The sequence below is a fragment of the Photinus pyralis genome, unplaced genomic scaffold (assembly GCF_008802855.1).
Source record: "Photinus pyralis isolate 1611_PpyrPB1 unplaced genomic scaffold, Ppyr1.3 Ppyr1.4_LG4, whole genome shotgun sequence".
Taxonomy (NCBI): Eukaryota; Metazoa; Arthropoda; class Insecta; order Coleoptera; family Lampyridae; genus Photinus; species Photinus pyralis.
The window spans coordinates 35,884,165-35,911,976 of NW_022170511.1; the positions used below are offsets into that span (position 1 = coordinate 35,884,165).

General features: G+C 38.5%; 1 protein-coding gene across 7 annotated transcripts; it reads right to left on the reverse strand.

Moving 5' to 3' along the window:
* Positions 1-1,784: 1,784 nt before the first annotated feature.
* On the reverse strand, positions 1,785-27,221 carry LOC116168549 (spectrin beta chain). Of its 7 annotated transcripts, XM_031484450.1 has the most exons (12): positions 26,925-27,219; positions 25,813-25,984; positions 14,213-18,757; positions 11,119-12,478; positions 8,063-8,279; positions 7,837-8,014; positions 7,717-7,767; positions 3,273-3,353; positions 3,022-3,150; positions 2,650-2,920; positions 2,346-2,528; positions 1,785-2,287 (listed from the first exon to the last, which is right to left on the reverse strand). In XM_031484450.1, exons 2-12 carry the CDS (start codon positions 25,940-25,942, stop codon positions 2,284-2,286), a joined length of 7,149 nt encoding a protein of 2,382 aa, XP_031340310.1. In that variant the 5' UTR covers positions 25,943-25,984; positions 26,925-27,219; the 3' UTR covers positions 1,785-2,283. The 7 variants fall into 7 exon arrangements, with proteins under 7 accessions (XP_031340310.1, XP_031340312.1, XP_031340311.1 ...); XM_031484452.1 differs by lacking the exon at positions 3,022-3,150 and having other exon boundaries at positions 26,925-27,221; XM_031484451.1 differs by lacking the exon at positions 7,717-7,767 and having other exon boundaries at positions 26,925-27,217.
* Positions 27,222-27,812: the final 591 nt, after the last annotated feature.

Below are 27,812 nucleotides of genomic sequence, written 5' to 3' on the forward strand. Positions count from 1 at the left end.
GGCACGGAAAAAGAATGCATAAAGTTGCATCAGGTGTAAATCCGGCGCCAAGGTGTTCGCAAGTGTAAATAATAAAGCACAACTTGGGCGTAGAGAATCCTTGTTACAGCTAGGGCATAGAGTAGGATGTGAATGGAGCGTTATGGAAATACACTTGAAGAAAGAGAATGGAAGAAGACAAGAACAAAGCAAATGAAAAATGATTAAAATTTTATGAATAATTGAAAATGCAAAAATGCCCGTTAATATAACACAAAAAATTATAAAAATCAAATAAACTGAAGGTTAAGAGCGCTTTATTGAAACATTTTCCTGTTACAAACGGTCGAATACAGAAAAAAATTAGTCTCAAAAGTACTCGCTACTAATCCAACGCCTGTACAGATGCGATAAGCGAAGACAGCAACACACATCTCACAGAATCACGCACAACCGTGTACACAAACTCTCTTTTTTCTTCTCTTAACATCACCAGCACTGGTTCCATGACGATTGGAATAGTCGAAAATGGCAGCTCGGGTACTAACTTTTAATATTGACGAAAACTCTTCTTCTATAACGTACTCGCCGACTCTGTACAGCAATCGGAAAACTAACTCTTCTTCAATTGTAACTGACAAACGAAAAAAACTTTAAAACATCGGCCGACCGCCGGAAAAATCGTATTTGAAAATTTACACGCAACCGAAACGCACGCCAATTCAAATGACCCGAAACCACGTTCATCTGTATTTTTATTTAATTTCCAGTAAAGGCAGACGAAAATTAGCGAACACTTGTTTAAACCGCATTTCCTTATCTCTAAACCTCACGCCTGTGCCATTGCTTGTTTCATTCAATTAAATTTTACTTTGATAAAAGCCCCTATCAAACATTTGTTAACTAATTTTCGTAAAATGTGTTGGCTAACTTCTACGTCTTAAATTACAATAAAACTCAACAATTATGTGCCTATTTGTAATAAATTTCAATAAAGTTAAATACAGAGTGTGCCACTTGTCATTCCTATATCTTTAAACGCATTCTTTAGCAACCAAGGAAGGCATAACCTTAATGTCGGCATTATTTCAACCTAAACAGCATACCACCGTGGTTTACATAGCATTTTGTGTAAGTGAAGCATAAAACACGAGTTTTAGGTTGTGAAAAATAAAAGAAAGAAACTTGAAACACTAAGAGAAATAATGTGTTTATTTCCACCAAATGAGGCACCAAGCGTTTAGGAATAAGATGGCGCCAAGAGAGAATGAGAAGCACTACCAAACAGTTAGGGGGGGAAATAGGTATTTTTTCGAATTTTTAATTTATTAGGAAACATAACCCAGAGCATGATGTATCCAATACTTCATCACTGTAATATTAACGAAACCCAGATTTTCAATATTTAGAAGATCTCCATAATTTACAAACTTTTATTTTTGTAAAACAGGCCTCTCCTATATTTGAGTACCTACTTAATTACTACTATTGAGCTTTGTCACAGACACTGCAATATAGTAAATTAATTCAGTTGGGTTAAGTGGTATTGAGGATCAACCAAGTTGCATGGATAAAGTACAAAACATGTTAAGTCATGTAAAAATGTTTAAATTATATTTTCCCATTAAAAGTGGATTAATACTTAACAAAAAAGGATATCCCAAAACTAGCAGTACATGGAGAGTAATACATTTTTCTCAACAGGTCCTATAAGCCTAAGAAGCAAGAGAGAAATGTTAAATGGATTGAAGACAGAAAATAATCCAAGCAAGTAAAAAATTTGTGTTAACAAGCAAACGCAAAAATTTCACCAACCTATTATTTTATTACTGTCACTTTTTAGAAAAGGAAGTATAGATTTAGACAACAATTTTCACAAGAAGTAGGAGCACTTGTGCCGAAGATATTCGTACCTAATTCCTTAAATAACTTTATAAAAGCATACATCTTTGTGTAAAATTATATTAACTATAAATATGGAAATTTACTACAAGTATATATTGTTTCTTGTGTTTATTAAAGCAAAAGCATCAACAGTTATTGCAACCAACTCATTAATAAAAGAAGACCTTCCACGAACGATGTTATTTTAATATACTTACACTAAAATATCTCAAAATGAACATCGTCTCTCTAACCCTTAATTATAGAATGCTTATAAATATTCTTTTTTTCATATAATATATTACTATACATCTCACAGTTATACTATTAAAGTGTGCAACACTACACAAAAACAATTACAAATGCAGAATAAAAAGGAAATAAAAAAAGTAGACATCTGTCTGAAGATGGGTAACAGGATTAACTGTAAAATTAAAAAGTATTTATTATAATAATAAAACCGAATAGTTTAAAATAATTACTTTTTCTTAAGAGTGAAAAAGCTGCGCCGTTTTGCGTCTTCCTTTTGTGCAGAAGCAGGAAGGGTTTGTGACCTCGAAGGACCAGACGAATCGGTTTCCACCTGGGCAGTGATACGAGAGATCCAGTTGTTCATATCTCCATCATCGTGTGCTTGCAGTAAAAATTCAGCTCCACCATCCAATCTAAAAGTAATGGTAGTTTTTAAATAATTCAAGTACAATACATCTATTAAGTGCCTCCCCCTCCCAAAAAAATTAGTATCTGTTGGTGGGGGGAGAAGCAACTGAATGGACTGATACGTACTTTAACCTAAACACATGTTTTTTCTTTTTGTAATCGTTTGCGATGGAAGCCTTTGCATGGCGTAACGAGAAGGGTCCTTCGTTTTTAAATGTTTGCTCGGGCGTGCTCTTCGCCACCTTCGCATCCTTATAAAAGGCGATGTGAAAGCCGCGAACGACCGCATAGACTTTATCCCACGACCGGTTGCTAGCCTTGACCGTCGTATTTTCCCACTCGTGTTTTCGCACCAACTGCCCCTCGACCACATCTTCGTCCGGCGACGGACTTTGTTCTATGAAGGGAAAGCGTTTAAATAACGGAATCGGTGGAACACAATGACAGAGACTGTCAGGCAAACACTACATCGAAAGGGAACATCAAAACGGCTTGTACCTGATGTGACCGCCTCGTCGTCACTTATGGTCCCCGACGCCTTGGGACTTTTCTTCCAGCGGAAACTTCTGAACGGCGATTTACTACGGGAACGATCCTTACGTCTGCTTTCCTTTTCCATTTGAGACACTTAGAACACCACAAATCAAGCAAAACGAAACAAATAAAAGACGTGCCACAATAAAATTTGCGGCGCTTACGAAGCGAATATTATTTACAAAAAAGCGTTTTCGTAACATATTTTAACTTACTAGTCGGAGTCTTAGGTGTAATCTGTCCAACCACCTGCGGTTTGGAAGAGGGGACGGGTTCAATCGTCTTCTTTCCATGCACTACCGAAATAAGCCATGCAAAATTATTCAACGGCGACATGCAACACATCAAAATTGTATCATTTTCAAATTTGGCACTTCTTTTAAAGATGGATATACACATTGCGAAATTGATATTATAATGTTAATAAAACTGTTAGTAGTTTTATTGCTATGACTTGAAGGACTTCTATAGAAAGGGTTACATTAAAATTATTGCGTTTGCTCAAGAACAGTGTCAATATACAATGCTCAAAGATGAGTATGACAGAATAGACATTTGTTATATTTGTAATTGAGAAAGAGATTTGTCGATTCAGAACCATTGTTGAAATCAAAATGGCATAAAAAATGGTGTTCGAAAATCCCATAACTATTAATGAATGACCTGCTTTCAACATGAATGAATAAAGTATGGCGTAGGCGTACTCATTCGTAACCAGCTCAGTAATTACCGTAGACTGCACAATGAATGAGTAATTGAAGACAAATGAGAGAGTATTTCATTATCTCAATTAATAAAACACGCCTCTGAAAATATGAGGATTTCCGCCTACTCAGTCTGACTTCTTTTACGAGTAGAAAAACATTGGACTATTTTTATTTCGTCTATTAATAATAATAGGCAGAGTGTTCCACCCTGTATATACAACTTACGACGCAATTTTTAGGAGGGAAAGCTGTTTGGGCCATCTGCTGAACAACGTTTGGCATCTTGTTTTTATTTTATTTTTATTTTGCCTTTTTTTTTTACGACGGTCACGAACGCGTCGCTGTCTGTCGCTCTGTAAATGTTATTTTTGTGTTATTTGATCCAGGTAGTGCATTTCTTTATATCGTATTCATATTTTGTACCAGCATTTTGTTTTTTTTATAGGTTGCAATAATTGTTTTTGAAATTGACTTGATTTAACCATAATGCAGGATCACATATTTGATACCTTTATCCTTTTGTTTGAAATCGTTTACGTTTTTGGTGTAACGTTTTGATTACATGATCTTAACCGGAAGTACTATTCATATAAATGTTGATCATTCCATGGTTGGCAAAACGAAAAACCCATTTAAAAAACTCATAGGGTTTTTGTGTCAAAAACCCACCCAACGACCTATACAAAAAGCCAACACAAAAACCCATACAAAAGCCCAAAGAATTTGAGACACATTTTTATTATTTTATTTTAATTTACATATCAAAAAGAAACACACTAAAACACTCCTATTTTATTACAACACTTAACCAAAAACAACCAGTCTAAGTTCAAAGTTAATGTTATTTTTCTATAATTTGAGGTTAAGAGTTCCGGAAATTCGACAAATACCCAAAAATTACCCAAATACCCAAGAAGAAGACAAAAACCCAACACAAATACCCAAAACCCCACTCAAAGCATGCAAAAACCCAAATTTTTGCCAACCCTGGATCATTCCTTTAAACTTGTGGAAATTATCGAATTGTTTAGTTGTACGCGTACTGACTTGTTATTTGTAACCTTACATTTTCGCCGTGAATGGAGCACTCATGGGAGTGGCAAAAAAAATGTAATCAAATGAGTTGCGACACCTAATTCCGTGATTATGCGTGACATTCAACTGTAGGCTCAAAACCCCGAAACTAGGGGCCAGTTACATATCTTGGGGGCAAGATTATGTTAATAAAAACTCTTCGGTTTAGAACCTATTTGCGATAAACGAGTTGCGATTCGGTAGTTTCCGCATATTTTGCCGATAGTTGAATTTGCCTACAAGGCCATGTAATTTTCCATCTTCCTCTTAGCAAAAGGACTTGATTGCACCAAAGATGAGTCACATCCTGCACCCTTTCTCAAAATTTAGGTACATGCTTACCTGACCCATTGTTTTTAATCTTGAGTGTAGCCACCTTTGTATACAGGGTGTTCATTTGAAAACTTCCCATGAGGGATTTGTTGCGAATGATATGTAGTAATTATTAAAGTAAACTTCTTGAATGTTTTATTTTATCAAATTATTGATTGACAAAATCATAATAACAAAATGCAACTATCCAGGTAACTAACTTTTTAATAATTATTTAGACAATATGCAGTAGGCATAGATTTATCGAAAACCACTGATTAAAGGAAAAAAACCGAGACTTCACCCCATTTCACTCTTTGGCCCCAAGGTCATTCAAAATAGTCCAATAAAATACAGAATAGAATAAAAAAAGGTTTACAATGAGACTACACCACAGTGTTCTGGAAAAAGAATGTTAGAAGTGAATACTCTTTTTTGTGTGAACGAAAAATGTTAGAAAGTAACATTGTCATTTCTGTCCTTTTAATTGAGGTGCACGGTAATGGTGTAGACACAATATTGTACAACGTTTACCTTTGATCTTTGCTCCGTAATTTAATGATGCCATAAAATATTGGTTATAATAATACACTAGTTTCTTAATGATGATCCTTGACAAACCAACTATTATTATTACTAAGTTATGAGGAGTGAAGTGCTTATGACGTGCCATTACTGAAATCTGAGCTTATTTAAACAGATCTTGACATAAAATTTGCGCATTTTTTGATAATCAAAAAGGAGGCTATTCAGGGTTGGCAAAACGAAAAACCCACTAAAAAACCCACAGGGTTTTTGTGTCAAAAACCCACCCAACGACCTATACAAAAACCCATACAAAAGCCCAAAGAATTTGAGACACAAAATGAGTCAAAATCGAGATAATTTTTATATAGTATTTAATAACACAATATAATGTAGTTTACTTGGAAACAGACAGGTACTGACAGATCAGTCTTTATATTCTTATTCCTAGTTTCAAAAAAAATTTACATTAAAATATAAAATACGAAACGGCTTATTTATTAGGAACAAAATAAAATAAAAATAATAATTAAAAACCTAAAACAACTTTTTCTCTTTCATAAAGTGGCTCATTTTTATTATTTTTACAAGCTTTTCTACTTTATCGGGCAGTCTAAGTTCAAAATTAATGTTATTTTTCTATAATTTGAGGTTAGAGTTTCGGAAATTCGACAAATACCTAAAAATTACCCAAATACCCAACCCTGCAGGCTATTGTTTCAATAACTGTCTGCTGTTCAGGCGATTGAGATCTCGACAACTGAATATCGTAGACCTTTCTGGTTTTCGGCACTATATTCGTGCTATCGTGTTATTCCCGCATCGATTAGTCTGAAAGCCATTTCTGAAGATGATGATTTATGAATTTCCTTTAAGTGTGTTAAAATAAGAAAATCATAATGTGTGTACGAATGTCGGGTTTCTCGTTTAATAGGATCTTATGTAATTCACGAGTACGAAATTATTTACTCTGCCAATTACGCAATTATGTGCGTATTGGACTGGCAGGAAATGAATCTGAAGTTGTATTGGCTGCTTAAACGAAACAAAAGAAGGTAAGATGCTACAATTGCAACGAATTTGGGCATTTCTCTAGGGACTGCAAATCGCCAAAGAAATCCTACGAAAAGTTTGCTTCTGCTAAGTTACTTACATTTATTTCAAACCAATTAGTTTACTTTTGTTGTATAACAATTTAGTTCTTTTTTTTTCTTTGCACAGTATTTTTACAATTTTGTTTTTGCTTTCTAATGGAACTTGGATTACTGTTTGATGGCAAGTTCAGTATTCGGGTTGCTTAAGGTATCAAACGCGAATTTTATTCTCGCTCTTAGATGCCTTGCTAATCCCCTCTCTTTTTGTTTATATCTGATTGCAAATTATAGTCACTAGATATAGAAAGTACCGCAATCATCCGCCATTTTTGGGCAAATTTGCTGCCAACTTAAAAAAATTGACAAATAAAATCTGAATAGCTGTAATTTTTTATAACCTAACTTCATAGTACTGTCATGTTTTATAAAAATATATACAGATATCTCCAAACAGGTGGAACAATCCCTAACATTAAAGTTACTAGAATCTGGTAACTTCCGCCATTTTTGGGCAGAAATCATGCGTTCTCTCTCTAACACACGAGCCCAATGGATTGCGATACTTTCTATATTTAGTGACTTTAGCAAATTATTGGCCGAGAGCACCCTTCTGAGCTCGAAAAGTCTGCGACTACGACTCAAAAGAATTCAATTTTCTTGAAAATATGTACTAAAAATTCCTGGGAACTGCTATAATTTGTTTAAAAGAAAAGATAAGTGTCACGTAGTTGATCAAATCTCTGTCTCGACACAAAAAATACCTACCCCATTTACAATTTAAAAGAGAAGATGGAATTTGTGCCTTCTTAATAAAAATTGTAGAAGTGCTTAATAATGACATGACGAACTAAATCATATCACAATCCGGTATCTGCGAATGAAAAGCAGGCAAAAATGTAGAAGCATGCAACATATAACAACAGAGCAATAAGAAGTGAATAGATTACCTTCACCAGGAGATACAATAGCCTTCACAGAGCTCCTATGTCCACTTAAAGCTGCGTTTATTAACCACAAATGATTTCATTTAATAAAAGGGTTAGAGGGTGATCAAGAAAAAAGTTTACCTGGTTGGTCGTCGGCAACGGCCACGGCCGCGTCCGGTCGGTCCGTCATTTGCGCGACTTGCGTTGCCGCGGCCTGCGCTGCCGCCGCCGCTCTCCTCTCCGACTCCTCCCTCTCTTTCCTCTCGCGCTCCTCCGCCTCCGCAGCCTCTTGGCGACGCTTCATTTCCCTCAGTTCAAACTGCAACAAGTTCGTTAACACTTTCGACTCGTGTAGACTAAAGCTTACCGTCGTAAGTCTCTCCAGGGCGCCAAATCGTTCTTCCTGCGCCGCGGCCGATTTCTCAAACGCCTCATGCTTCTTGATCAAATTCTCGACGTCGTCGATACTGTGGCCCAGTTCGGTGCTCATGAGGTACGGTTCTTGCGCGATCAGCCAGGCTTCCGCAACGGCGGCGTCGCGAGCGAATTGGTACACCTCCAGGATAAGTTGTAGATTCTCCCATCTGTTAAAATGTAAATTTAATCATTTGGCTAGTAATCACGAGTCCGCATATGATTCATTCTTTGTGTCCTTTATTTTTAGTGATATTGTGTTAAATTATTGATTCTGAAACGCTGCTTTGGCGGCTTCGCGGTGTTTCAAACCTAAAATTGTGTGTATTATACCTGTTATTACATTAACTGTGTCACGAAAGTACCATACTGCGACGAGGCACCTGTTCTCTGGAAATTGCCAGTTTTAGTGATCACTCAGTATATGAAGATCTGGTATTAAGAAGCGTTTAATTTGGGCGCTTCGTTACGAAAATTGTCGCTCCAAAAATAGTTATTTCTGGCAAATATCAACGAGATAGGATACCTGGCAGTTTGACCTCACATCCCAAGGAACAAAAGGGAGATTTCATTCCGACTATTTAATAAGTATAATTGACTGTAATTGGACACCGAAAACTTCTGGTGGTGCCAGAGACACTCCCGTTCCGCCGCTGCCGCATATTTGTAATTTATACCCATTAGTTTTTTTGTAAAGGAGAACCAAAGTTACCATTGGTGCTAATAGATGATCAATGCATGTTCTGGACCAGAAAGTGACGTCACAACCAATCAGCGAAGAGCACGCCCTCGTACGCTCCTCCCTTTCAGGTTCGTAAAGCGGTCCAACAGCTTTTACAATTGGTCCAACAGGTTCGTGAAGTGGTCCAAGAGCTTTTTCTACTGATCCAACAGCTTTTCCACACGTTTCAACAGCTGTGTGAACTCGTACCGATTCTAAAATATGTTAGAACGCTTCACGAGCTGTTCGACCGCTTTGCGAACCTGAAAGGGAGAGGCGTACGAGGGCGTGCTCTTCTCTGATTGACTGTGACGTCACTTCCTGGTCCAGAACATACATTGGTCATCTACTGGTGGGCGAGCTTTCGGCGAAAGTTCGTCGCAGTACATGGATCACAGCTACCAGTTTTATTGAACATCTGGTATCTAGAGACACTTCGTTATGAAAAGTGTTGATGCGTAACTATTTATATGCTTTAGGAATTGGCCACAAAACGTAGAAGTATCGGCTTTAATTTCTAGTTCCGTGATTAGCCGTCGATCAGGAACCCCCAACTACCAATAGATCAGTATACTAATTGTTCCCGTAGAGATATGTAAACTACCAAATTTGGAAATTTTAATCTGGCAAATTAGGCAAGTGTAATTAACAGTAGCTAATTGAATGAGTTGCAGTAAATCGCATCCGAACCAGTAGCCTAAATTTTACGACCAATTACAGATGCAGGCCGCACAATTAAACCAGTTTGAAATTTTTGGATGTAAATAATCAGCTGGAAAAACTATCGATTCCTCCATGAATGGCCTAATTTTATAAAAGAAGTTTAAAAAGCCGTTGTTTAGAGGGGTCTTTTTCCTTTGCTGTTTTAACCGAAACGTAAGATTACTTTTGGCAATTTTTCACTGTTCTCAAGTATCTTTTAAGATTTTATCACGCACCGTTCCGTTAACTTTAAAGGCAAGTACCTTTCCTGTATCTCTAAAAATGAAGTGGTGGGGGGTATTCAAAGGTTTCCGTAAAGAACACCCTGTATCTTCGAAACGGCTGAACCGATTTAAACAAACTCAGGTTAGTTCAAAAGAGCTATTCTTCAGCTACAACTATTATACTATTTGAAGTTTTGTTAGTTTCACATATCACCGCTTGAGGGCTTTTTTCGACATTCCGACAGAAATGGTTCATTTTCTCAAAATAATTAAATGCATTGGTTCGATTTTTTTTTCATGAAAAAGTAGCTAAATGATGCCTAAACAAGTTCGCGAAAATCGTGATGGCCAGCATTTCGAGCATTTACGGCGGCATTAAAAGCTTCCTTTTTTAAATCGATCCACCTTAGAGCAACAAATTATATAAGAAAAATAATTCCGGAAAAAGTAGCTTAAAAAAATAAAATTTTGAGGGTATAAAATTTTTTTTGGCCTAAATTTTAGGTTAGGAACAAGATATCGAGATGCGCTTTTCGCGAGCTTGTTTAGGCATCATTTAGCTCCTTTTTCATGAAAAAAAAAATCAAACCAACGCATTTAATTTTTTTGAGAAAATTAGCCATTTCTGTCGGAATGTCGAAAAACGCCCTCAAGCGGCGATATGTGAAACTAACAAAACTTCAAATATAATATTTGTAGCTGAAGAATAACTCTTTTCAATTAACCCGAGTTTGTTAAAATCGGCTCAGTCGTTTCGAAGATACAGGGTGTTCTTTACGGAAACCTTTGAATACTCCCCACCACTTTATTTTTAGAGATACAGGAAAAATTTTCAAACAAAAAAGGTTCAGATTATCGTCAGCATCAAAGACGGGCATTTTGTGTTAGGTTAATATGGCGGAATTCACAGAAAAATCACTTTTTTAGATTCCAGATTGCAGTTACGCCCCCTAGCGGCCATTGCAAAAACTTAAAAATATTTTTCAGGTTTTTCACGTGGCCGTTTTAGTAATAAATTTTTTTACCGCAAACCTCTACGATGGACAGGTTCCCAGTACCTCGCATTCTTATTTGGCCACCCTATACATAAAATTTGAAGCGGATTTTTCAAGTTAGCGAGGTTCTCATGAAATAATCTGAGATTCAGACACACCCGTCAGTCAGGGTAAACTGCGCGAGAGGTATATTGAGGAATTCATTGGGAAAAAATGTAATGTAAGACCATCAAATTATAGCAATGGACATTACTGTTTAAAAGGTCTAAAACCATATCCTTGTTTTGATATCAGTTGACAATAAAAATGCGTTAACGTGAAAGAATGAATCGTATGGAAGACCGAAATTGCTTAAACTTCCACTTACCTTTCTTCCCATCGTTGTAATACTGAATTCCGATGATTGCTTAACGCCAACAATTTATCGCGGATTTCGGCACTAGCATAATGATTGCGCGCTAGTAGCTCCCTCCCCAATGATATGCATGCGCCGAAATTATCCTCTCGTGCGTCAATTTCGGCTTTGAGACTTTGGTGATTGTTCATGAGCAGCTCGACGCCGCTGACGTCGCGTGGCTTTTCGCTGGTATTCATTTGACGGACGACGTCGTCCATCCATTGCATCAGTGTACGGACCATGTTGAAGAATTTGAAGAGGTCACCGGTATCCGCCAATTTGTGGCGACGATTGTCGCAAGCTGCCTGTAAGGCCATCCAAGCGGCGACAACTTCGCCTTCGCGATTTGTAATTTCGCGAACTTTATCGCCGGCGTACGACGTTTGGAGTTTCGCCGATTCCTCCTGAATCTGGGACACCTGACTTTGTAAAGTTTGCAGATCCTGCAGGAAATTTATGTGTTTGCGCTGTAAAGTAGAAACGGAACCGGCGTCCCGTCCCAATTCATCGGACATGGCCACTTGCTTTTCGAGAATGCGCCCAAGTACGTCCTTGCAATCGTGGAAGAATTTGTGCAGCTCCCTGGAGGCGGCCAACATTTGAGTGCGGGTATCGATCAATTCCAAAAGATCCTGCCATGCTTCGTTCAATCCGTCCTTCCATTCTGCAATGGTGGCCGAGTCAGAGTGGCCGACCGCAATCAATTGATCAGCGATGTCGTTGACGTTCGCGACGCGTTCCGAACCGATAGACTCGGTATCACGCGCGAATTCCCTGAATCGTTCCCACAGCAAGGTGACATGATCGTAATCCTGTCCGAGCTCATGTGAGGAAGCCACAACTTCCCTATCGGCAATCCACTGTTCTAAGTCGCCCACATCGCGATTTAGTAAGAATAATTGCAACGCCTCGTCCAATTTCCCGCGCCTTTCTCCCGACAAGTCCCTGAGACCCGCATATAATTTGTCCAGCTGCGATTGTTTAACTGCGACCTGCTCGGCCATAGGATGACCTTCGGCGGCAAGCGCGCGGACCGTCTCCCCCAACGCCCGAATATTGTTCGCGTAGTCTTCCACCGCCGCCTCTAAGCTTTCGTGTTTTTTCATAAGATTGCGGGCGGACGTTTCCTCCTTGCCGCGATCTTCAACCATCATGTACAGTTCTTGTTCGCTCATCCAACTTTCCGCCTCGTTAGCGTCGAACAGATACTGCTGCGCCTGTTCGTTGCGTAAAAGATACGCGCGTCTCGCTTCGACCGCATCTTTCAACTCCTGCCACGCTTTCAACAGTTCGTTTATCAAACGACCAAACTCTGAGGAATCCTCGTGTCCTTTAAAAAATCACGGCAAATATTCAACAATATTGTTTAAATGAATTTCAACAGTCAAAAATTACTCACAAGCAGATCTAGCTAAATTATATCAATTTCCAGGAAGATCCCTCGATTTCCCGTTGAAATAGAAAAATTCAAAAATGTATCAAAAAAATTTTGGTTAACTGCTAACAATCGCATTGAAATGCGTAAATTGAATTTTGAACTGCTCTTAAACATCCCTTGATTGCCATAGAAATTCCAAATAAATTTTTAAAATTTTTTGATAATAGCTCACAAGCGTGTTGAAATGCGTTTTTGAATTTGAACTACTATCAGAAATACCTTGACCTCCATAGAAGGCCAAAAAAATTTAAAAAAATCAAATTTCAAATAATTTTTTTAAATGCGCAAGTTAAATTTTGAATTACTCAGAAATCTCTTGATTACCATAGAAATTCCATGTCCAAATGAATTACAAAATTTAAAATTTCAAAAAATGTTTGAAGACGGCCCACAATCGTGTGAAAATCCGTATTTTGAATTTGGATTCCTTCCAGAAATCTGTTGATTTCTATAGAAATTCTGAGTCCAGATCAATTTAAAAAATGTCAATTTTCAAAAAAAATTTGATAATACAATCGTGTTAAAATTCCGAGTTCCGACGAATTAAAAAAATGTGAAATTTAAAAAAAATTGATAAATTCAAATTTCAAAAAATTTTCGATTAATTGCTCACCATCGTGTTGAAATGCGTAATATGATTTTCGAAATCTGCTCTTAGACATCCGTTGATTTCCATAGAAATTTCAAATTTAAAAAAATCAAATTTCAAATAATTTTTTTAAATGCGCAAGTTAAATTTTGAATTACTCAGAAATTTTTTTGATAACTCACAATCGTCTTGAAATGTGTTTTTTTTAATTTTAACTACTCTCAGAAATCCAAAAAATTTTCGATTAATTGCTCACCATCGTGTTGAAATGCGTAATATGATTTTCGATCTGCTCTTAGACATCCGTTGATTTCCATAGAAATTTCAAATAAATTTAAAAAAATCAAATTTCAAAATTTTTTTGATAACTCACAATCGTCTTGAAATGTGTTTTTTTTAATTTTAACTACTCTCAGAAATCCCTTGATCTCCATAGATATAAAAAAAAAATTTAAAAATTATATTTCATACCATTTTTGACAATAGCTCACTATCGTGTTGAAAATGCGTAGTTTGAATTCTCTCAGAAATCCCTTGATTTCCATAGAAATTCCAAGTCCGAATGAATTAAAAAATTTCAAATTTCAAAAATTTTTGAAGACAGCTCACAATTGTGTCAAAATGCGTATTTTGAATTTGGACTGCTCCCAGAAATTTGTTGATTTCCATAGAAATTCCGCGTTCAGATGAATTAAAAAATGTCAAATTCCGCGTTCAGATGAATTAAAAAATGTCAATTTTCAAAAAAAATTGTTAATAGCTCACAATCATTTTGAAATGCGTAATTTGAATTTTGAACTGCTCTCAGAACTCCCTTGATTTTCATAGGAATCCCGAGTCTAGATGAATTAAAAAAATGTCAAATTTCAAAAAATATTTGATAATAGCTCACAGTCGAGTTTGTAATTTAAACTTTTAAATGCGCTCAGGAATCCCTTTATGTTCATAGGAATTCCGAGTTCAGATCCAATCCGATTTGTGCGTAGTGTCTATTTATGAGTAATTTTTGTGAATAAAAATTTAAAAAATAAACTTACCTTCATCAACAAGTTTTTGGCCATTATTGCATACAGAGTTTATTCTTGGCTCGTGATTATCGACCTCGGTGCGAAGCGATTGATTTTTCTTCTCCAACATATGCACCTGGAACAAGCTGGTGCCGTAATCCGTCGACAGAGCTAGAGGCATCTTGTCGGCGATCCAAAGCAGTTCGTCCTCCACGTCCCTTCGAAACTGGAAAGCCTCCTTCTTCTTCTCCAGCTGCCTTTGTCGTTCGACTAAAGGTTGCTTCAGTTGTTGGAATCGATTTTCTACCTTTGTCTTCTTTACCTTGATCTCGTCCATGTCTTTGTCCGGCACAGTTCTCTGCAGATGGACGGTTTGCGGGCCGAGACTTTCGACTTGTCTGGCCTTGACTGCCATTTGCGTTTCGATCGTCTGGTGTTTTTGCATTAGGATGTTGACGGAGGCCAAGTCGGATCCGGTATCGTCGCTCTCGATTTGTTTCTCCAAGTCGTTCATCCACGAGTCGATATCGTCGCAGGTCTGATGGATGAGAACCTCTCGGTTCGCGTCGAATAGACGTTCGCCCTTGTCGTGCGTCGTCTTTTCCAAAATTTCGAATTGTTCTGCGAGCTCGTCGATTTTCGGTTGAATTTCGGCGGCGTACTCGGGCTTTTCGCGGGCCAGGTCCTCTCCCGCCTTCTGTAGGTTTTGTAGGCGCTCCTTGTTCGCGGCGATCTCGGCCTCGAACGCTTGATGTCGCGTCCATTTCGAGTGCACGGTTTTCGCCGAGCGGTACGTTTCGTCTTGCGCGACGATGAACTTCTCCTGAATCCATTCGCCGAGTTCGTCGCAGTCGCGGAGGAACTGTTGCAGCTCGGTCATATCTCGCAGTCTTTCCATTAGAGCGATTGCCCGATCGCGATTCGCTATACGCCGCTCGTCGATCGCGTCGGCGCGTTTGGCGATTTTGTCGGAGGCGAAGTGGCCTTCGTCTCCGAGACGGCGAGAGAATTGCACGACGCCGTTGATTTTATCGTCGTTAGCTTCCATGGTCGTTAGGAAGGCCTCGTGACGCTTCAGCATCTTCTCGGCCTGCTCCAAATTTGTGGGCGTCTCATCTTTGGCCAACGCGTGCTCTTGCTGACTCAAAATTACCTCGACTTGTCGCGCGTCTCGGTTGAGCAATTGCAGAGAGAGCGATTGAGAAAGCAATTGCTGCCGGTTCTCCCACATTTGTTGCAGTTCTGCCCAGCCGTCTTTCAGCGCCTTTAACCTTTCGCGTAGGAACATGTACTGTGGGTCGTCCTGAGTCGAAGGTTCGGCCGTGATTTTCTCCCCGTACTCCATCATCTTGCTATAATCGTCCGTGTAATTGTCGATTTCCTCGCGTATGCTCTGGTGCTGAGACAGTAACTTCTCGGCTTCGGCAAGAGAGCCCGGTGTATCTTCCGATGCGACATCTGTCTGCGTTTTCGTCAACCACACCTGGAAGTGATCCAAATCGCGCAGGAACCGGTGGAGATCACCGGCCTCTTCGAGCTTGGCATCGCGTTCTTTCAACATTTGGGTCAATTCCTCCCACACAATTTGTATTTGAGTGATACGCTCGCGAATTAAGGCGGCTTCTTCGGGATGTTCGGCTTCGATCTGTTTCGCCTCATTCTCGAGTGCAGTCAATTTCGCTTGGATCGCCGCCAAATCGCGTTCCATACCCGAGAGACGTCGCTGTAAGGTCATAATGCCGGTAAGGTCCATTTCCAAACTGTCCGTGCTTTGCAAAATACGCTTCTTGTCTTCGATCCACGATACAGTTTCGCGACATTCGATGTGATAAGTTTGCACGCCGTGCGCGGAGTTGAGCTTATCGCGCTTGTTTTCGGCCTTCTCGCGAAGCTCCGCCCATTTTTGGTTGAGTTCATTTTGACGGCCGATAACTTGTTCGGAGTTGGGATGCTCAACGTGCAGCAACTGTCGCGCTAATTGGTTTACGACGGCGACACGAGACGCGTTCGAGTTCATCTCTTTTTCGAAGCCGTCGTAGCGGTGTTTCATAATTTCGACGTCTTCGATGTCTTTGGCGGGTACCATCGTTTGTATCATGCGATCCTTTTCGCTGATCCACTGCTCGACTCCGTCACTCTCGGAGAACAATTTGTACAATGACAAGGTATCTAGCAACCTTTGTTTGCGCAATTTGGCTAGCTCTAACAGCTCCTTGTAACGATTGTCAATCGAAGCCAGTCGATCGAGCACTTCGGGTGATTGTGCATCTTTTGGTCCCAATTGCGAAGCTTGTTGGTGTAACGCATCGATTACCGATGAATAATTCTTCAATTCATCCGTGACATCTTTGTGTTTCTTCAAAAGTGACTGAACATTAGCCTCATCGCGTCCGACATCTTCACTTGAAACCAAGCGTAAAGTATCCAACATCCAGATATCTACATCATCGGCATCGGCGAAGAACTGATGGAAATCGACAGCTTCTTCCAAACGCTTGCGACGCGCCGAGGCCAAATTCAACAAGTGATTCCACATGCCCTGTATTTCTTTGAGCCGTTCTTGCACTCTCTCCGCTCCAAAATGACCCGATCCGATCAGTTCCTCTCCAACGGCCACACCCTGCGCCAACTGTGGCTCGTGTCCGCTGATCTCATTCTCCAAAGCCTTATGTTTCGAGAGTAATAAATTGACAGTGGTGAGATCGTGCCCAATATCGCTAGTCGACACAATTTGCTCCTTTTCCTTAATCCAATTCTCCTCGTCGGCCATATCCCAATAAAACTGCCAGAGTTTCCGGCTCTCCTCAAGACGGCATCGCCTTTCGACGGCCAACCGCACCAATTCGGCGTACGCGTCTTCCAGCTGTTGCACTCGGTCCAAAACGAGAATAGGATCGCAAGGCCTATAGCCCTCGGCGCTGCCGCCGTCTCCGCTATCAACGAACCTCTGCGACTGATGCGCGACTCCCTTGACGCGCTCTCCCAGTATATTAATGTCGGCTTCTAGCAAGTTGTGCTTCTGCAACAAGTCTTCGACGCCCATCAAGTGTTTGCCGTAATCGTCGGTGAGCAGGCGCACTTTGAGCTCTTCCATCGAGTCCAAAATATGCAGCATTTCCTGGAAGCACTGCTGCAGTTGAAGCGATAATTCCAATCGATGCCTTCGTGCCCTAAGTAATTCTAGTAGATAATTCCACAGCCGCAAAACGTTGTCTTTGCGCGCATTGATACGTTCCATGTCGTGATAGTTTTCGGTCTGTAATTCCTCGGCGACGGCAACCACTGCCTGGACGCGCTCTTCGTACGCCAAAATGTCAGTTTCGATGGCCTCGTGCTTTTTGGCTGCGGCTTCGACCGCGGCCAGGTCCTGGCCGAAGTTATCCTGAGAGACGAGCCGCTGATTTTCGCTGAGCCACGTTTCGCGCATTCCGGCTTTTCGATTGAACCGCGCTGCCAACTGCTCCAGCTTCTCCTGGCGAATCAACTCCTCGCGCAGTGCAAGTTCGCGCTCGTGCTCGGCCTTCTCTAGCCGCTCCCACGCCTTGTTAATGTCGGATATCATCTTACCCTCGCGAGGTGTGTACGGTCGCTGGTTATTCGCACGCATTTTCGACTGTAGCGTAAACAGCAAAATTTCGAGATTACCCTTTTCAACGAACTTAGGTGGCTTTTCTACCGTGCGATAATTGTTAAATTGTCCTAATTGCTGTTGGACGCCGATTAGCGAATTGGCGAAGTGACGATCGCCGAGCGCGTCAATTGTCGATTGTATCCACGCGAGCAAATCGCTCGTAAGTGACTCATATTCGCGAATCATTCGATCGTTTTCCATGGCAATGCCGACGACTTTTCCGATTCGTTTACCCTGCACCGTTTCTTGTTTCATTTTACTGAAGTAGTGGTAATAGGTGACTACGTACGTAATTATGGATTTCTCGTCGGGTTGTTCTACAAACACATCTTCGGCGTCTAATAACTTAGTAAGCCCTAATTTATCTTCGGCTACGTTAAAAGCGTTATTGAGATTATAAATAGGATTCGATTTTGATAGTTTTTCGTAGTTAAGTAAGTCAGGACGATGTTTGTGTATGAGAGCGTTGAATGCGAGCCCATCCCTCCATGACGTGGTGAAATTTCTAACGTTAACATTGTGATAGCCGGCAGTTTTCATTTGGCACCAAAGCAGCAAAGCGTCTTTGGCCGATTTCGTTTCTTGATTATCCGTCTCTTCGATTGTGATATCTTGGATTTGGAAGCGCAAAATGATGGTCCATATGAGACCTAACGATAGACGTGGGTTACCGTCGACTATATCGTGTGAACCCATATTTTCTAAATGGACGCGTTGCTCACGTAAAAACTGTAAAGCCTTATCTACATTCTCTAAGCAGTGAATTCTCATTTTTCCTTTCGTTGGACGCGGTAAACGTTCACCCGATAACACTTCTAGTAATTTAATTAAATTTTTACCATCTCGCATATCCAGATACAGATCGGATATGCGAGTATTTACGCGGACTAGGTGAGAATTTACCCATTTTTGGAAGGTCTTCTTTTGTACACTCTCTCGCTCATCTGTAACAAATAAATTGCGTTTGATACAAGAGTATCGAAAACGAAATTCAAACACATTTCAATTTCATAAATACAGAGTGTTCGAGATAAGGTCAACTTAATAGCTCGAGAAAAAATTCAAATATAATTTCTCTTTTTGAAAAGAACTCACTGTATGACAAAATAGAATTGGCATGTGTTGGATACTCATTAAAAAATTATGCCGTGTGCTGTCGGGATGCGCGGTGTCTGTTATGTTACACGGGAAGATCTATCGCGCACAAGTAAATCTTCAAAACGGAACATTAAACAAGTTGATGTAGGTCTACAACAGACACCACGCATCATGACAGCACACGGTATGCTAGGTTTCATAAGTTTTCTAAATTTTTTTATATACAGTGTGTTCCAGATCGGGTGGGATTGCATGGGTAACTTTCTCATTATTAAAGATAGAGAATTGGTTAAATGGGCAATGTTTTGCAGTTTTAGATGCTTATTTAAAATTTCTTTGTGGAAATTCAAAATGTCGAATAGGTTCGACGTAAATTCAAAAAAAACTAAAATTGGTCATTTCCTTTAATGTCTTATAGTATCGAAAGTATAAGAGATATAAAAAAAAGTATTAGATAAAAGTTACTAACTTTAATACGCCTAATTTAGAATTGATGTCAAAAAAAAGTTCAAGATGGCTACCAACTTCCTAAAGTTAAATAGGCGCCATATTGGATTTTTAGATTATTTGATAGATTTTTTAATTCTCTTTTCAACGGGCTATCATAGCATAAGATTGAAAATAAGATACCAGTGTTATATCAACGGTTTTTATATTTTAATCAAGTAGGCTATGATGAATTAAAAAAAAACAGAACAAAATCTATTCTAGGTAACAAAACGATGAAAGTAATTACATCAGAGGTTTAAAATATCAGGGGCGCACTCATGGGAGGAGGGTTTGGGAGTTACAACTCCCTCCAAAATTTTATATAAGTAGGCGTAGAAATTTTTTGACTTTTATGACGTCACTTATTGACCATCATATTATCCATACTTACATACCTACAAAATGCTGGTATAACTACAAACTATCCCCTCGAAAAAATGCCATGCCATTATCCAGTTAAACACATTTAAAGACACTTTACGATTTACTTTATACAATGTATTACCACCATTGATGCATTGTCCCAGGCCACATTTTGTAGGTGGTTTATCCGTAAGAATATCGAAACTAGCAGTTTTACCAGTTCGAGTATATGGACAGATAAATCTTATTTTTCTGTGGAGTGTTCAAATCGACATAATGAACACTGCTCGTCACAGACCTAGATGAGTTTCACGCCGAAATCATTTAAGATTTTTTTAAATTAATGTATTTTATGGCATAATGGGAAGTCATGTAATTAGACCGGTAATCTTCGTTGGATCTTTAACTGCTCACCATTATTTACAAATTCTCCAATAAACTTCCTTAAAGGATTTTCTAGACAACGTATGTTTCGCAGAAAGGGTTGGTTTATGGTACCTACCAACAATTGAGCTCGCTGCCCAGGTCACAATTCACGAATTGTGTACATTGTACATTAAAGAATAAAGTATATGGAAGTAGCTACTACACTAATAGGTAATAATAACACAACTGCGCGAAGTCGTTCTAAAGGCGTGTTATAGTATCAATGGCAACACGTTCCCTAAAGTAAACTGTCTTGAAGTGTGTTTCACTAATAATGGCCAGTATTTTAAACATGTGATATAATTATTTTCATTGTTGTGTTGTCTCGAATAGATTTTGTTTTGTTTTTTTTTTAATTCATCATAGCCTACTTGATTAAAATATAAAAACCGTTGATATAACTGGTATCGTATTTTCAATCTTATGCTATGATAGCTCGTTGAAAAAAGAATTAAAAAATCTATCAAATAATCTAAAAATCCAATATGGCGCCTATTTAACTTTAGGAAGTTGATAAATGTTCCTCGAAGGTAGCCATCTTGAATTTTTTTGACATCAATTCTAAATTTGGCGTATTAAACACAGTAACTTTTATATAAAACTTTATTGTTATATCTCTTATACTTTCGATGATATAAGACATTAAAGGAAATGATCTATTTTTTTTAAATTTACGTCCAACCTATTCGACATTTTAAATTTCCACAAGGAAATTTTAAATAAGCATCTAAAACTGCAAAACATTGTCCATTTAACAAATTCTCTATCTTTAATAATAAGAAAGTTACCCATGCAATCCCACCCGATCTGGGACACACTGTATATTTCCAGTTAAACCGAAAGTGATACCTGAAGTTTCAATATGTGACCGGATAGATCGTAATGTCCCATATAAAATTATGACTCGCCAAATAAAAATGTTATTTAGGAGACTGTCTCATCTGGAACACACTGTACAGGGTGTGCACGCCCACTTGGAATTTTGTGATCAGAGCCAAAGATCATCCGATCTTTAATAGAGCAGACATTGAAACAAAAGATGGGCTAAATAATAAGCGAGTTACATTAATCTTTATTTTGTGTATTGCTTTAATTACCTTGTGCGCTACCAACCCGCAATTATCTTCTATTCACTGTACATGACCGATCTTTCAACCGGAGAAGTTTTAATTATCCAAGGAATTTATCTCTTACTTTTGTTATTTAAAATTAGTCTCTATCAGTAGTGATAAGTGAATAATTAGAACTATTAATATTTTTTTATGTTCATTAATCATTAATGGAGTAAGGACAACTATTTTTGATAGATTTTTTATAAACAAAAACAAAACGAGCTATTAATACATTGATATAGTTGCTATTGAATTGAATCGAATAGCTCATCAAGCCTAAACGAATGAACGTGCATGGTTACACCTTACTCGCTCCCCAGATACGTCCATTATCTAAACCCTTACCTGCTCTTTATTCTGATGTTCATTCCACTTGACCAACCACCCTATCGACATACATTCCACCCCATTTAAACAATACTTTGAAAGCAGAATCTTCCAAACTAAAACCTGCTTAAGCTATTGCTAAGTAGGGATCGACCGATGGCCGATATTTGGCCCCACTACATTAATATAATTGCGGGGTGGAGACAAAGCAGGGTAATCGGAAAAACCTGGAATCATAGTTCGCGCCTCAAGGACGAAAGGGAATGCGGTGCCTATTCCGCAATCCGGTAAGGGATCCGCCATTATTCGAGCCCGGCGACAAATGACCGATTCAGAACTGGCACGAGCAAGGAGAATCTGACTAATTAAAACAAAGCATTGCGATGGCACCAGAGGATGTAAACGCAATGTTATTTCTGCCCAGTGCTCTGAATGTCAAAGTGAAGAAATTTAAAAAAGAGCCGATAAACGGCGGGAGTAACTGTGACTCTCTTCGTTTTTGTATCGCTCATCCTGGAGGCGCGAGAGATATGGTGACACCCAGACGACCAAACCTCTACGCATACCACCAGCTCAGAAAATTTTGGATTGATCTTCGCCAAATGTTATATTTTTTGATTTCAAATGGCATTTGCGTAAACATATTACTTATAGCTCTGGATAGCCGAAACTATAACATTTCCACTAATACAAAGAAAACCACACATTCCAATACAAAAATTTCAGAAAAAAAACGAATCGAAACGCCGTTCCTATCCAAATCCTAGTCTGCCATGATGAAGCAAAAGATGCAATAAAATATGGAGTGTTCCATTAAAAAAAAAGGTATGATACGCCACTGGAATACAGCACCACTGGTGATGAGGACTATTTTAGAAACATGGCGACGGTAGTTGTTCACAATTTTGCTCCAACACTTTTCCGGTATGATTTATGGTAAAGGTATTATGATCCGAGGGGTCTTAGATGCTACACCCTGTATATGTATATTCTGTTTTGCATTTAATCTCAGATAATCGTTCAAATGTCATCTCAATATGTTGATATGTAACGTCGCTTTTCTTTAATATTTATGCCCCTTTGATGCCGCCTTTATTTCACCATTCGCCAGCTTGAATCTTATTCATATCTTTACATCCGTTACCCTAAGCGCGTTCTTCATTCCGTCACGCTCCTTGCAGCCTCGTTCGGGCGTTCTTCAGACTTTCTGTGCGACTCTCTCGTGGCGTATTTGATTTATTCGGGATCTCTTTTTGACTCCCTAGTCTTGTACCTTTAAACCGCTTTTCTCCTTGTCTTCTATCTCCGACTTTTTTACACCACTTTCTCCCCTTTATGACCCTTTCAGTTCTCCTTCCTCCATACTGTTCCGTTCTACGCCATGCGAACGTTTTGTTTGCTTTCCGTACATACAGTAATGTTGGGTCACCCTGTATGTGTCAAATTTCAGTAACTTTGAACGGTAAATGTAGTTATAATTTCAAAATGAACAAAATTTCGATCATGGTATTTAACTTTGAAGACAATGTGAAGATTAAGTTTATTCTCCGGTCGTTGTGATAAGAAGTTCCGTTATCGCTGCGTGACCTAATTAACTTTGTCGATGAGTGGTGTTTCAATGTTACGGAGATGGTTCAGAAAATGCTTTAAATAGCAGATGAAAACGAGAATCGTGGCTTTTTTGGTGGCGAACGTTAATCCTTTTTTGTGTGAAACCGCTTACTGAATTGTATGTGTTTGGCAGTTTTACAGTTATCGAAGTTTATTGAAAAGACAGTCAGTCTTGTTTGATTGTAAAGTTTTGTGGAAGAAAGATAGTGTTCGTGATAAAAGTAAGCCTGTTTCGAATTAACTTCAGTGGTGCATCACGTATTCAAAGAAGTTTGTTTTTCTTGTCGTTAGTGTGTTTATTGCTTAATTGAAAATCTTTTTTTTATTTTGTCCAAGTTACCTGTTAGAGTTTTTTTTTCTATCATCAAAGAGCCAACGCACCTAATGCTCTCTAAATTGAGTCCAGTGCCGTCAAAGAAATGAAGTTCCAGAAACATCAGAAAATTTGTTGTGTTTGTTTGTGCATTCTGTTTGTTGAAAATCGAAGTTACGACCGGATATTTTGGATTGTTAACACGTAATTTAGATTACTTTAATTAATTGTTTCAATCGATCGCTTGTTGGGCGATATGTGTACTCTGGCCCTGAGTGCCTATTTTTATTTAAGCCTTATTTGATTTGTAATGTAATGTATTTTTCCTGCTTCCTCATTCCTATTTCACGTCTGCTTTATGAATCTTTCATCTGCAGTTTCCACTCTCTCGCTCCAAGCGCTTGATGCTCAGGTTTTCACAGCTACATAACGCGAAGCGCACACTCAAAGACCTTTAAAATCCAGTAAAATGAGAGCAAACCTTACATAATCGACTACATCCCTCACCCAGGTGGACGAACAGACGATGACGCATTCAACAATTATTACTTTACCATGCGAAAATGTGTTATTGTATGCTAACGTTTTCTTTGCAAAATAATAACCGAGCTATAATTTAATTCCATTTTCAAACATACAATTATACCAGTCGAATGCCATTCAACCGAACAACAATTACTTGTTTTCGTGTGTATTCCCACTACTTATTATTTTCTACTTTAATTATTCAGTCATCTCTGGTTAATTTCTATCAACTGTCACAATCACTTTTCCCACAAGAATTTCAAGGTAATAAAAACGAGGTGCATTTGCTTGAGACAATGTTAATTAATAGAATACTAGTCACACTTGTCAATTCTTTTTTGAATTTTGCATAAGGATTGACCTATGTAATAAAAAAATTTATTTGCTTGGACACTGAGAGAAATGATAAGTCGAGACAACACATATTTATTGGTGGGGTCAAAACAGTAAGTGCAAATCTCACCAGAACGGAGTGTTGGTGGAGGATACTCACAAAGAGCCATTGGAACGTCTGAACGAGATATATCCATTGGTGATATCTTGAAAGTGGAGTGTCAGAGGAAAGTATTTACAATTTGTAACCTTGTATTTTTTATTCTTGAATGCACAATAAAAAACCACGTTCAAAAATACTAGAAACAATGTTTTTATCTTTAATGGAAAACACAGAAAAATAATTCATCTAAAAAATTAAAACATCACATTGGCATTGAAAAACTTTTGAAATTATTCACTTAAATATCAATAAAATAATAATAACACTATGTCACTGGGATCTAACTTAATATTTTTCAAAAATTCAAAAAATATTTAAAAAAAGAGGGTTCAAAAAATTAAAAAAATCAAAAAAGCTCTTTTTTGAATTTTGTTTGTGTTATATTTTTAGAATTGAATATACATACCATATTTTTTACTAAAATCTACAGGTTGTATCACTTAAAAAAATGAGGTTAGGTACCATGGTTTTTTTACCTGACCGTGTACGTATACTTACTCACAATCATTATAAAGAAACAGACAGTCAGGTAGGAAAACAAAACTGGATTTTGTGGTCAGATGACCAGGGTCCAAAAACGCTCACCAAAACCACAAAAAATCGGTATATTTCATTCCTTTTAGATCAAGTATCGAATACAGACTTTCATTGAATTATTCCCAATGAATGATCCTTGGATGTGTACTGATTAAATCTCGGATTTAATATGCAGTATCACATGAACCTGAGATCTGGTTCGATTGTATCGCCGGCAGAGACAATACGGGCTGTCCCCAATATTACAGACAGCTTGGGAACGATCGTCTACAGTCGTTGTGAGCAGTGCAATTTTGGTCGCCTCTATATGTGAGACAGAAAGACCCCGAGAAACATTTAGAATGCGGTGCAAGCGACACCACAACAGTGCCCTTTCGCAGAATCACATATTACAATATTCTGTATATATCTCAAGGCCAACAAAAAAAAAAAGAAAGTGAACAGAATATACACTAAATTTCAAGAGAAGTGTGTTCAGTTGTATTGCGTTTATAAGTCATAATAAGAGGCATTGACATAAAGAGCTATCCAATCACCAGTTTCATATTTTCGACTCTACAGCCCATTGGTCCTCTCTGCATTTGGCATGTGTAAAACTTGAACATTCCGTTACATGAACAGCACTGCACAAGGCTCTAATTGCACAACATGAACATTTATCCACCTACTTTTACTACAATTGAAATTTGGTAGTACGCTCACCTGCAAGTGCCTTAATACGGGATCTCTCAAAGAGTCGTGACGATGAATTTCCTCCATCGTATTCGTAATCTTCAACAATCTCCTGCTGTAAGGTGGGATCCCACCGAACTATGGAAATGTCGGTCGTCATTCTTCTCTAATTCACCAGCTGCGCCGAGCCGGATCTAGCTACCTGGAAATAATTCACATGTAACAGCAGAAATGCCGGTAATTGCGATTTTTTTAAGTTGGGGAATTAAAAATCGATTTTGGGGAGAATCGGCGGGGTTGGGGGAACTGGCGCCCAGCGGTCCTGACCTTCCCCACCAAAGCGCTACTCTGTCTGCTGTGTGCCAATGCTGCAGAAAACGACGCAAACGCATATCTTCCCCGTGGAAACGTAATTAGGTCAAATCATGGCAAATTTTGTACGAATTGAATTATTGTAAACGACAAAAAATGGAGCTTCCTTTGGTCAGGCGAATTTGAGGTGCAATTTTCGTAAACGAGGTCGATTGCCGGCGAAGGACGATGACACGTCGCTGATGTAATCGAGAAAACTTAATTGAGTGAAATTATTATGACAAGGTGCAAGGGCAAGGGGTTAACCTTTTCGTCATTATCTAATCTACCCTCTCGAAATTTTCTCACGCCTCGATAACCGACTAGAAACAAAAGTTCCGTTAGTCTTTTTAAAACGTGCAGTGCATTACATAACGTGTGGAATCTAATTACCCCCACCTTCACAAAAACAATGACTCAGATGTACATCACTTGTATTTATAGAATTTTTTAATGCACCGACACCGAAGTTGAACATTGTCGTCGGCAGTCATCACAAAAAATAACCTAACAACAAAAACCGCACTTATCAATAAGGATTTCCTGTGCCAGTTATTAATCGAAGTGAATTAAAAAAGCATGGGAAAACAGGTGCGAATTTTCACGACGCATAAATTGCACACCAAAGGCCACTAAAAATAAGCCGATCGATAAAACAAAATCAAGTTAGGCGGTGAAATTAAATTAAAATAATTCGGGGTTACGCCTATTGGTCCGCCATGTTTATAGGCTTATACCTATGCACATCAATAAAATAGTCGAAAATTCCCAATGAAACCGCAATTAATTACCTTAATAAGTCAATGAAAATATAAATAATAACAACACACACTCCCTACGAAACTAAAAACACACTCCTTCGTTCACATTTAACTCTACACATAAACGAAAGAGCACCATCGCTAAAAAACCCGACTGCTCCGATCCGGTGAATACACTGGAAACTGTACGCAATGCGCATACTCTACAAACGTCATTAAACAATCCGGACTGCCAAATTACGTAATATTTAATTTTTTCTAGTGGCACAATTTGAATTATTCAAAAAAATACAGATAATGCAAGCAAAAACGAATACGACGTTGCCATGCGCTGCGCTGTTATCGCAAGTAACCATCCACGAAATTTTTGATTCTATTTTCTCGCCCGGTGGTTTACTTTGTGTAGCCTACCAATTAAGTACCCCGCCTCAAATATTTGTCTTAATTACTAATTATGATAATTAAGAAGACAAGTGTCTCGCCGGTCACGTGATTGTTTTACTTAAGGAAATTGAAATTATGATTTTGGTTCTTCGCTAATATTGTAGGATGCGTTTTGAAAAAAAAATGAACGTATTTATGGCCCCTTAGGATTTAGCTACATAGGCAGCAAATCATACTGACCATTCAATGATAATACATATCACTAGGGATGCCTGTCTTGAATTGATTTTACAGCACAAAGAATCGATTTTTTATAGATACAGCGTTTTTTTTTAAATTGGCTCCATTTCCAAAGTTTCCTTGAAGTTATTCAACATTTTCTCTTCCTTCCTCAACGTTACTCTCAAATTCCATCATCCTTAGGTAACCCAGTTTTGATCCCAATTTCTAACAAAATAATTAACAGTGTATTTATTTAAAATCTGATTTTATTTCCTAAACTAGTTCCATGTTTCTTCAAAATTTCCGACAAGT

Bases quoted from the DNA above. Each gene is read 5' to 3' on its own strand.
- LOC116168549 (XM_031484450.1), bottom strand. From the start codon at position 25,942: ATGACGACCGACATTTCCATAGTTCGGTGGGATCCCACCTTACAGCAG. The intron at 12,479-14,212 runs GTAAGTTTATTT...GATTTTTTAAAG, and splicing joins CCAAAAACTTGTTGATGAAG to GACACGAGGATTCCTCAGAG. The intron at 7,768-7,836 runs GTAAACTTTTTT...TAATAAACGCAG, and splicing joins CGTTGCCGACGACCAACCAG to CTTTAAGTGGACATAGGAGC.